We start from the raw sequence: 12,333 nt of genomic DNA, 5'->3' as shown, positions 1-12,333 counted from the left end.
TGATTGCAAAGTGAAAGTTTCTATGGTGACAGAGGGTGCTGTCTGTTATCCTAAGGTGTAGGCAAGCTTTCACTGTCCGCCCAGTTACTGAGTTCAATGCCGTGTTATGTCTGACCAGCTCAGAAATGCTAATTGCTCTGTGTGAGGACCTTTGATGGAGTGAATAAGAAGAAACCATTTCTGGTCTGAAGCTCAGTGAGTAGTGGACGCAAATTGGAGATAATAAGCAAAAGAACAAGACGAGAGAGAAGGAGATTTTCCTTAAACTCAGCCAACTGGCATGACCTGGAATACAGGCCTGAAAAGGACTTTGAAATGGAGTCAGCAGAAATCTTCAAAGGATTAATATGAAAAAGATAAAAGTCATCATGACAACTCGAAAAGGGCTGAAAAATGAGGATAAACAGATAAAACCTTCAAAGAGCTAGTACAGGCCTGATGGGTTGAATGATCTCCTTTGGTCTTGTAATTTCTAGGATTCCCAAAGAAGGGCAAACACTGAAAACTGAGGAAGATGCTGGAGCTGGGAGGCCCAGGAGCTGAGGGGTACACACACACACACACACACACACACACACACACACACACACACACACACACACACACACACACACACACACACACACCCCTGCAGCTGTCACTGCCTACAAGGAGGAGTGAGAACGGGCCTCAGGAAGGAGCAGCTCAGACAACGCCCAGTGAGGTTACAATAAATTCCCAGTCAAGCAGTAGCTGACTGTTGTGGTGTTTCATAATCTCAAGAATCAGTTTAGAATCCTACAGTGTGGAAGCAGGCCACTCAGCCCATCAGGTCTACACTGACCCTTTGAAGAGCATCCCACCACCCCTTACCTATTCTTGTAACCCTACATTTCCCACGGCTAACCCACCTAACCTGCACACTCCTAGACACTATGGGCAATTTTAGTACAGCCAATCCACCTGACCTACATATCGTTGTACTGTGGGAGAAAACTGGAGCACTCAGAGGAAACCTACACAGAGACAAGGAAAACATGCACACTTCACACAGACAGTTACCAGAGGCTGGGACTGAACCTGGGTCCCTGGCGCTGTGAGGCAGCAGTGCTAACCACTGAGCCACTGAGCCACTCAAGGATTAGGAAATGAGAATTCCCATGCCTATAATATAGAAAGCTAAATAAACACTGAGGAAGATCAGTCTGCACCTGATAGACTGTTTTCTAATTAAAGATTAACAGAGATAACTTCTTTATGAGTTCTTTTGGTAAGTCATTATAAATTACACGCATTCTATCTTATATGTAGAAATGGATGCTTCTCCTGATCAGTGTATGGGGCATTTAAGCTCTTCGTGAAATTCCTCCCGTAACCCTGTACCCCCATCTCCTTTCAGCCTGCTTCTTCACCGTACATTACAGCAAATAGCTAGGACCACGGAAGCTCAAAAGCGCACTCCAAAAATGAGAGTCAGATTTCTTTCTTTTTCTTCCAGCTGTCTCTCAAACTGAGGAAGGGCAGTTACCCTGAAATACATCTCATGGCCCACAGACTGTAAAAGGAGTCTTTTAAAACCGTGAGGATATTGCTCTATAGCTACCACACAGGTCTGGCTGACCAGGAAACTAACCCACTCTGACCACCTATGGTGTTGGAAGGATTTAGAGACTAATAATTGACTTGTTTGGCCACATCCTGACACACCTCCTGTGGCTATCAAGGGAGCTGTTAGGGTAAGACATGAACCCGTGTGTGGGTGTCGGTCATCGTCATTTTGAAATGTCCAGAGAATAACGCGAGTCATTCAAGTTAACACAATGTGGCACACTTTATGGAACGATGTTGTCCTATAAGCGTTATTTTTAACCACAGGCAAAACATTCCCAAAAGCAAATTCATTGTTTCCAACATGTGACACAAAGATTGATCAAATTCACTCTCAGTCACTATGGTGAATCCCACTTGGGACCAGATGTGACATTTTCAGTTTCAGAAAGAAATCATCTTTGAATTTGATGTTTCGGATGTTTTGAAACTTCGGATGACAACTTGTAGCTCGGATAATTTAAGAATGAAACCACACAAATATCCAGGGAGGAATGCGCACTAATTCTTTCATATTTTGCAAATGTTGCTTCTCCCTCAACTGTCCAGTTGCTCTGTTCAGCAAAGACAAAGCCTTGAATGAAACCACTCTAAAGACATAAGGGAGAGGTAGGCCAGACAGCCCATGAAGTCTGCTCCACCAGTCAATGAGATGACGGCTGATGTGATCATTCTCAGCTCCACTGTTCTGCCTTTTCCCATAACCCTAGATTCTCTCCTGATTAAAAATCTGTCTATCTCAACCTTAATGGCCCTAATCTCAACAGCCCTCTGTGGTAATGAATTCCACAGATTCGATTTGATTTATTGTAGTCATGTGTACCATGTATATAGTGAAAAGCTTTGTCTGCGAGCAGGACAGGCAGATCATAGTGAGCAAGGACATACAGAACATACAGTGCTTAGACAATGAGGCATAAGGTTACACGACCCAGGAGGCGTGCGATGCAAGATTAACAACATTTGAAGTTAGAGAGTCCATTCATCAGTCTAATTATGACAGGGAAGAAGCTGTTCTTGAACCTGTTGTGTGTATATTCAAGCTTCTGTATCTTCTGCCTGACGGAAGAGGTTGTAGGAGAGCATTACCAGGGTGGGAGGGGTCTTTGAAGATGTTGGCAGCCTTTCTGCAGCAACAGGAAGTGTAAATGGAGTCCATGGATGGGAGGTTGGCTTCCATGATGGTCTGGGCTGTGCACATCACCTTCTGTAGTTTCTATGGTCCTGGGCAAAGTAATTACCATACCAGGCTGTTATGCACATGGATAGAATAATTTCTGTAGTGGTTTTGTTCGCCGAGCTGCAAGTTTTTATTGCAAACGTTTCGTCCCCTGGCTAGGAGACATCATCAGTGCTCTGGAGCCTCCTGCGAAGCGCTTCGCAGGAGGCTCCAGAGCACTGATGATGTCTCCTAGCCAGGGGACGAAACGTTTGCAACAAAAACTTCCAGCTCGGCGAACAGAACCACTACAACGAGCACCCGAGCTACAAATCTTCGCACAAACCTAGAATAATTTCTATGGTACATGTGTAAACGTTAGCAAGGGTCCTTATGGATATGCTACCCTGGGAGAGGAGAAATTCCTCGTGTGTCTGAAATGTGCAACATCTTATTTTCAGATTATGATGGACAATGTGATAATAAGCTGTGAGAGCTTATGACCTACCATGTGATGCTGTGATACCTACTGTAACATAAGTAGGAGACATGGTACTGAAGAATTCAATTATCTTTTATCCAGCTTCTGGTACCTACATGTGCACACCAAAATCACAGGCACTTGTGTAGGTGGGCTCAAACAAAGAATTCTGATGCAGTGTAGCACTCAACATGTCATGCTGCAAGAGGACAGAGCTCAGTAAGGTGGAGACCGAGAGCTTTTTAACATGAAGGGAATGTTCGTGATGTCATCACCATATTATGGGGTAGGATCATTTGCTGCGATACATAACAACAACGGGTATTAGACACACTGGTCCATCTGGAATTTGGGTTTTATTTTACTTGCAAGAGTCTCTTGATCTTATCGATGATGTGCTGTCTGAACATGTCCCATACCTCTAAGCTGCATTTTGTACAGTGCTCACTGAGACCTCTATTCCATAAATTATTGATCAATAACATCACTCCACCCCAATCTATTCCACTGCTATCATCAAAATACAGAAACAAAACCCTGGGAAGTTGAATATGACATGGTATTATGTTTGGAAGCTACCGTGGGCTTTAATTTTGACCTGAAAATTGTGTGCTGGAGAAGCGCAGCAGGTCAGGCAGCATCCAAGGAGCAGGAGAATCGACGTTTCGGGCATAAGCTCTTCTTCTCCCTGATCTCCAGCATCTGCAGTCCTCACTTTCTCCTGTTGAATTTTGACCTGTCAGCAGTGCAGACTATTACTGCCATAAAGAGCACTTTCTCATGTCCTGCAGCTCATTACTGGAATACTTTTTGAACTTTTGCATTCTCCAGTTCAGCTGCTGGTCAATCTGTAATTCTAGGTGCCTCACCCATTGTTGCTACACTAATGGTGTTCCTGTCCCTGACTGATGATGAATCACTGAACACTGGTAATTTTGCCATCAAAGCCTTTTGGTAGTCTCTTCCTGGAGGGCGTGAGCAGCATTTTATCAACATTTTTGTTGATTTGAAGTGATCTCTCAATGATTAAGGTTTACAGCAGAGAAAGAGACAGGGTAGCCTGAAGGACCAAGTCTCATTCTTTAGGCACATTCACTTCCATTGCATAATGCGTTCTGTCGCATGGGACAAGTCAGGTCTGAGAGCTAAACACAGATCTTCAGGAAACATGGGCTGTTATCATCAGCAGAGTTGTTTATCATCATAATTCATAAGAGCAGGGCCGGAGGTATCATTCAGTCCTCCAGCAGAAGTGTGCAGCCAGTAACTCAACTCCTGATTTTCCAAAGCCTGTCCACCATCTACAAGACACAAGTCAGGAGTCTGATGGATTACTCCCCATTTGCCTGGATAGGTGCAACTCCAACAACACTCATGAAGCCTGACAACATCCAAGTCAAAGCAGCCTGCCTGAGTGGCACTACATCCATTAGCATCCCCTCCCTCCATCACCAACGCTCAATAACAGCAGTGCGTACTATGTACAAAACGCACTGCAGAAATTCACCAAACGTCTTTAGGCAGCACCCTCCAAACTCACAACTACTTTCATTTTGAAGGACAAGGGCAGCAGATACATGGGAACACTACTCCCTTCAAGTTTCCCTCCAAGTCACTCACCATCCTGGCTTGGAACTACATCACCATTCCCTCACTGTCGCTGGGCCAAGATCCTGGAATTCCTTCCCTAAAAGCATTGTGGGTCAACCCACAGCACACGGACTGCAGTGGTTCAAGAGAGCAGCTTCTCAAGGGCAACAGGGAATGTACAATAAATACTGATCCAGTCAGTGACGCCAATGTCCCACAGTGAATAAAAACAAATCTATCAATGCAAGAAATGGTAATCAGTTCAATGTAGATATTGAGGGTGATGCAAAAGCAGGAATTTCCCAGTAAGAGGTTAGAACTTTGTGAAGCTACATCACAGAAAGCTGCTGGCACTGTAGGCCTCAAAAAACCACTGTTCTGATGCAAGGTCTTCAACCTAAAACTTTCTCTCCACACATGCTCGCTGTCCTGCTACATTTTTCCAGTTTTACTTGTATCCAATAAAACAGGCTATGAATGGAGTTCAGTGATTTCAAAATCACAGCACAAAGACTTCAAGTTCTACACCATCTGATCAGGAAAGGTGCCAGACATCCAGGCAGCTAACAGGAGGGGCAGGCTCCGTGATCATGTCGATCCTCGATCTGCCGCTAGGGCTAAAGGTGAGGTTCAATTGTTTGTATGCGTCTTCAGTCAAGTGTGCTGAGTGAGAGATCTTATTCCGCCTCTGACTGAGATTCCTGTTCTCAGACACCAGGGCCTAACCAATTCCAATTATTGTGAAACTGCTTACTGAGCTGGACACATTCAAAGCAGTGGACCCAGACAACATTTCAGCTATAGTACTGAAACCTGTGTAGGTTAGATGGAGGCTCCTGTAGCACAGCTGTCTCAGTATAGCTGTAACACTGAGATCCATCCATAGTATAGACAATGGCCCAGGTATGTCCCATTCACAAACTGCAAGAAATATTCATTTCCTCCACTACTGGAGCACAGCATTTTGAATCTCCCAGTAACTCGCCAAGCTTACTGAGAGGGACAAAGATGAAGGGAGTTCATTGGAGCACCTATACCTCACACAGACACACAAGCATCACGTGGACTGTCCAACTCCCTCGTGAGCTGGGGCTCAATCATTGTGACAGCACCTTGCATCACTTCTTCACAGTGACAAGAGTTAGGCAATAAATACAACATTGTCACTTGTTGTCTACGTCCTAGAGAATAAACATTAAAAAAGTAACAGGAGTAACAACTCTTTAAGAAAGTCTTCATTGTGCCAAACTCTTGTAGCCTTCTTTTATAAATGGATTGGTTTCAGATAGTTATTCACTTTTCTTTGAAAAGCTGTTACAGATTCTGCTGCCCCTCAAGAGTCTGGTGAGGAATTTCTCATTTAATATCTATCCCTGTGGAAATACAATTCTGTTTCCTTCATTTATTTCATCTCATTAACCTTCCACTGTTGGTAAAAAGATGTGTTCAGCAGCTCCGTTATCTTCACTGAGTGCTGTCAGCTCAGATTGTAATCATCTAATTAACAAGGAAGCAGGGTTGTCTAAGTCGCTCACCTCATTTAATGGATAGGAGACAGTCAAGATTTAAAATCATTACTGCACCGTACGGTAAACCAAACAGGTTAATTCAAAGCATATCAAAGCTGCAGCAATGAGACTCACTCTAATATTGTTATAATAATTCCTTGGGGATGCTGGGTGGCACATGGAGCAGACGGATGTACTGATGGATGGGCAGTCTCTCCTTCCTCATTCTCTCAAACCAAACTCTGGAACCCAATCTAGAGTAAAAGGAACACAAAACCTTTTCCGTCCCATCATCTGTGAGAGAGAGGCTCAATGGGCACCTTTCAATTCTTAGGTAAAAGCAGAGTGTGGGCACAAAGTAAAAGGGAGCTGAACCCCAAATGGAGCCAGGATTATAGCTGACATGTGAGTATTGGGCTGCTAAAGGAGTCTTGTAGTGCAGCAGTAATGTCCCTAACCTTAATCTTGCAAGGAATTAAGGGATATGGGGAGAGTGCGGGTAAGTGGTGTTGAAATGCCCATCAGCCATGATTGAATGGTGGAGTGGACTCAATGGGCCGAATGGCCTTACTTCCACTCCTATATGGTCTTAATTCCCACCTACCATGGAGAACATGTGAATTTTTTAAAAAACTTGTGAATGATGGATGGACTAATACTTTGGTCTATATCAATGGCCCAATTTTTTTGTCACTTTGACCTTCAAACTCTGTCCCTAAACATCTTCAATTTGGCAAACCTTCTCTCCACCTGCAGAAACCTCTCTCAAAGTAGCCACATAACCTCCATCCATCCCTGCTACTTCTGAAACAGTATTCACATTATCCTGACCACAGTCTTGGAAATCCTTACTATAGTCAAAAAAATACCAAGAGTCAGTTCTAATGTAATCACTGAGAGCATGGCTCTCCTGTGGTACCGGGTACAGAAGGAAGTGTTCTATTCCTCGCCACTGACGTCCCTCAACCAAAACAGCAAAAATCAATAGGAACCTCTACCTGATTATTGAACCAAGCAACGTACAGGCCTAAACATCTAATTGTCTCCAGCAGTCTGGTATCTACACACACATGCATCTGCTTCAACACTGTTACAATAAAGCCATTGAAAAAGTTCATAAAACACAACTCAAACTGTGTGAGGCCATGCCAGTTAAGGTTATTTAAAGCAAATAGCATGAGGTAACCACTCAACAACTTTCTGTCAAATGTACTCACTCTCTCTGTGCACACTCAGGGTATGGGGCAGTGCTCCAGCCCAGGACCACCGTTGCTGACGGATCTCCGCCCAGGTTTTCTTGGTTGAGCGCTGTACCACTGCTTCGTAACGCTCCTACAGAAACAGACGAGAGGAATGACTCAAAGGTAACGCCTTAGAGGACAACAGAACATAGCGTCAACTTTTAGGGAATTCGCTACTCGTTCTCTTCATTAGTTCAGAACTGAAGTAGTCACAAATGCTGATCCTCAGAGTTAAGCTACCAGAAATGGAGTGAGACGTTCAGACACAAAGAAATATTAATTGAAGGCAAATAGAAAGGAAACAGAAAAAGTTGTTTGTTCCATTATTTCTTGTCAAATGTCGATATTTTCGTTAATCATATCCAGTTGTTAAAAGAAAACATCTCCTTTTATGAAAGTTACTTCGGTAGCATTAACCACATATGTTTTGAATGTTATTTCAGGTAAAAACATGTATGTTGCCTGGCCTGTTAAACATCCAGGTTGATTTTGGCTTTAGTGAAAACCGCATTCTATTACGTGTATCATTTTATATCCTAATGTATAATGCATGTTATTTTTTGAATGGAGAGGCAGTGTACTTCAAGATCTGAGCACTTTGTTACATCACCGTCTCTGCTGCTGAGATGATGTGTTAGTGTAATAATGGCATCTAAACATGTGCTCATCTTAGTCAGTGCAATACACAACTGTAGGGAAAAAAAACCTGGAATCCTTAAAAGCAGTTGTTTTAAAACTTGGCATTTTCTAGATTCTATCCTTTAGGATTGTAATTGTCAGAAGGAATAGAAAAGAGTTGAATAAAGTCAGCAATCTCATAACTAAGCAATTCCCTGTCGTTGGTATGAAATTGGTCTTCAGCAATAGAACAAAGAAACTTCTCAATGGGAGAAGAAATATGTAAGACATGAAGGTGTATGTGTTAACACCCCTTGGAAGCTACAGCCTCACTCCAATTTGACCCTCCTAAATTTTAGTCATCATTACATTTGGTCATAGAGAGTCGTAGAGATGTATCGCACAGTTACTTAGACAAAGAAAAACAAAATAATTTTCTGCCATTTAATTGCGATATTATTTTGTCAGGGTGATGTTTATGATCACGGTATTACATCAAACTTCATTTTAACTGGCACCTTATAAACTGACACTTCTGTCAAACTGGAAAAAATTATCTTCTTCAATTACTGCAAACTTTTACTGTATTATTCCATCCAATTATTTTAGTTTTTTTAAAGTTATTTATCTCAATGTAAATATACTTGTTCAATTGAATGGCCACATGAAATTTCAACAGCTGATTCAATTTCACGTCAATTTCTTCTCAAACATATCATCAGTTGATTCATTTACTCCTCAGTTACTGTAATTTCCAAGGAGACAGTTGAGGGTGCGAGTGAGAAGGCTCTCTGGCAGTAGGTTTTATTTTTGGCAAAGCTGCATTATTATTTAAGCAATGGATGTTGTACATAAATTCTAACAGTGACGTCTCTACATCCTGCATTCTGTTTCTATTACTTAGTGTGTGCTTTTACATTGATTATGTGGACGTCTTGATTATCCAGAATATTTGATCGAACGGTCCACTCCTGGTCCCTTGTTTGATATCACACAACATCAGGTTATAGTCCAACAGGTATGTTTGAAAGGACAAGCTTTTGAAGCGCTGATTCCTTGTCAGGTAGCGAGTGGGGCAGGATCATAGGATACAGAATTTATAGTAAAAGGTCAAAGTTTCAAACAACTGCTGCGATGTAATGAACAAACCAAGATTGCTGTTAAGTCTTTAATCATTTAGAATGGGCTGCAGAATTTTGATTCATTAACATGTAAATCCAAGAACTTCTTTCAAATCGCTTTCCTGAAATAACTTAAGGTTTTATAAAAATTCTTTCACACAATCATACTCACACAGACCCTCTCTCATACACACGCTCTCTCTCAGACACCACCCCCCACACTCACACTGACACACATACCTTCTCACAGGCATATACTCCATCACATTCATGCATTCACACTCTCTCTCTCTCACACACACACACACACACACACACACTCTCTCTCTCTCTCTCTCTCTCTCTCTCTCTCTCTTTCTCTCTCTCTCTCTCTCTCACAAGCATGCACACACACAAGTCTTTGGGGTGTATTTGCATTTGCAGATACATTCTATTTTTTTCAAAAAGCACATAATCTGCAGGCAGTCAATCCATATAACATTTTATAAATTCCTACTTTGGAAATAGAACCATTCTGACTCAAGATTGGAATACAGACAGACTCTAACCTCACACCTTTAATGCATTATCTGAACTGAGATGTCACTTTTTATATATGAAACCTTAAGTTATCTCAGGAATGTGACTTGAAAGAAGTTCTGGGATTAACATATTAATGAATCAAAACCTGCAACCCATTCTAAGTGATTAAAGACTTAACAGCAATCTCGGTTTGTTCAAGAAATCGCATCAGTTGTATGACACTTTGATCTCTTACTATAAATTCTGTGTTCTGTGACCTTGCCCCACTAGCTACCTGATGAAGGAGCAGTGCTCTGAAAGCTTGTACTTCCAAATAAACCTGTTGGACTGTAACCTGGTGTTGTGTGATTTTTAACTTTGCCCACCCCAATCCAACACCCCAATCCCCCATCCCTCCTCCACATCATGGGTCCCATAGTTGTTAGGAAATAAAACGTTTACTGTATTTGGAGGAGGGTCATGTGCTCTAGTTCAAATTGGGATGTTTAAGATTATGTTGCAGAGCTATTTTAATTGGGTCTATTCAACAAGTGCAGACCTCTGTTATCTTCACATATTGGACCATGTTGCCTCTTTACTAAATGGAAATGGATGAGGTAGCTGTATTGCGTCTGGGCCAAGAATCATTACGTTTCGTCCATATTGGAGTCTGAAGATCAGTGAAGATTACAATTCAAACCTGGAGTTCAGGTTCCCTCAGGAACACAACACTTGTAAAAAATTCATTGACAGGATGTCTGCTCAGCCAGCATTTATTGGCCATCCCTAATTGCCCGGAAGGACAGTTTAAAGTCAACCGCATTGCTGTGGGTCTGGAGTCACATGTAGTCCAGACCATGTAAAGATGGCAGTTTCCCTCCCGAAAGGACATTAAGTGAGCCAGATCGGTTTTTCCGACAATCAGCAAAGGCTTCACGGGCAGCATTAGATACTTAATTCTAGATTTGTTTTTACTGAATTCAAATTCCATGACAGGGGTCAAACCCAGGTCTCCAGGACATTACGTGGGTCTCTGGATTAATAATCGAGTGATCATACCACTAGGCATTGCCTTCCCCTTCTCTGGCACTGCCAGGTCTGTAATGATGCTGATTTCTGCAGGCAGCTTGATACATACCTTGTTTTTCTGCATCTTTAGCCGCTGCCTTTCCTCGAGTATAGCTCGTCTCTTCTCTATTTTCAGCCTCTGTTCCTCCAGCCTCCTCCTGCGATCTTCCATTTGCTTCTCTCGGAGCATCTTTGCCTTTTCTTCCCTCTCCAGCCATATTGACTTCTTAGCAGCTGACAGGGAAATATAAAGGAGAGCGTGAGAGAGATGGAAAAAGGGAGGAAGAAAGCAACAGAGAGAGTGGGGGAAAAAGAAAGTGGGGAGACCAAAGGATAGAGAAGAGGAAATCAAATGGAAGGTAGGTGGGAGTGGAATAAAATATGGAGAAAATGGATAGAGAAAAGAAGAAGAGAGAGAAGGGAGGAAGAAGTTAAAAGCAGAGAAAAGTGAAGGAGGAGAGAAAGAGAGAGGTGGAGAGAATGAGGAATGAAGAAAGGGAAAAATGAAGAAAACAGAAGGTGAAACAAAAACAAAGATGAATTGTAAGATGTTATTATTTGTCAACCACATGAAATTGGTGAGAGACTATTTCCTTCTATCCCTCTGTCTGGTTCAGTAAATGGGAGTCCCACAGATTACAGGCTGTGAGGGGAATAGATTTGCAGGAAAAGGAAGTGAAACCATCATTTATCATGACAGCAACTGAAGGAAATCTCTGTTTGTAGCTGCACATGCCATTGTGAGGGTTGCTGGAATCCTGGGTAAGATGCTCAGGATGATGGGATTTTACTTTTTCGAAACACACTCCACTGCAGCTATTTGTGTTCGGAGCTGACCCATAAAGATTTTTGGTCCAATTTCTTAAAAAGCAAACTGGGAGGGAGAAAACAAAACAAATTGCATTTATCCAGCACTCTTCATGACCATCAAATGTCTCTTGGTGTGTTTAGGCCAATACTTTTGAAGTGTAGTGACTGTGATAGAGTCAACAGGAGTGCCAGTTTGCACGAAGCAAGATCCTACAAATAACATGACAATCCGTTTTCGTTATGTTGCTTGAGGAATCAATATTGGCCAGACCACTATGGATAAATGCCCTGCTCTCCTTCATAAAAAAGAGCCACGGGATCATCTCCATCTCTCCAAGCAGGCTGACGGGGTCTAAGTTTAACGTTTTATCCTCCAATATGGTTGCTCTCCTCAGAGAGTCAGCTTTGGTTTTCATGCTTAGAACCTTGAACCACAAGTTTGAGACTCGCAGATGAGAGCGTTGCCAACTAAGCCATCACCAACACTCCAAAAGAATTGGCCAAATGATCATCCTGTGTTCTAGATTCCACTAGAATTTCCCCTGGAAACAAACTCTTGGTGTCTACCCTGTCAAGCCCCTTTGGGGTCTCAATTCTTTCAATGAGATCCCCTTTCCTTCTTGTAAGCTCCAGAAAGCATTGCCCTGCC

The 12,333-nt window shown here is 42.4% G+C and overlaps 1 protein-coding gene across 4 annotated transcripts in view; it reads right to left on the bottom strand.

Annotated features, from left to right (window-relative positions):
* Positions 1 to 12,333, bottom strand: part of map7d1a (MAP7 domain containing 1a) — a 167,015-nt gene that overhangs the window by 53,188 nt on the left and 101,494 nt on the right. For all 4 annotated transcript variants that reach the window (XM_060847281.1, XM_060847282.1, XM_060847283.1 and 1 more), the window contains exons 4-5: positions 10,945 to 11,108; positions 7,543 to 7,657 (exon numbers count right to left, since the gene is read on the bottom strand). In XM_060847281.1, coding sequence (XP_060703264.1) covers positions 7,543 to 7,657; positions 10,945 to 11,108 — 279 coding nt within the window. The remainder of the gene's footprint in view (positions 1 to 7,542; positions 7,658 to 10,944; positions 11,109 to 12,333) is intronic.

The sequence above is a fragment of the Hemiscyllium ocellatum genome, chromosome 30 (assembly GCF_020745735.1).
Source record: "Hemiscyllium ocellatum isolate sHemOce1 chromosome 30, sHemOce1.pat.X.cur, whole genome shotgun sequence".
Classification (NCBI taxonomy): Eukaryota; Metazoa; Chordata; class Chondrichthyes; order Orectolobiformes; family Hemiscylliidae; genus Hemiscyllium; species Hemiscyllium ocellatum.
Note: the sequence above shows the minus strand (reverse complement) of the source record. Positions and strands in the feature narration are given on the sequence as shown.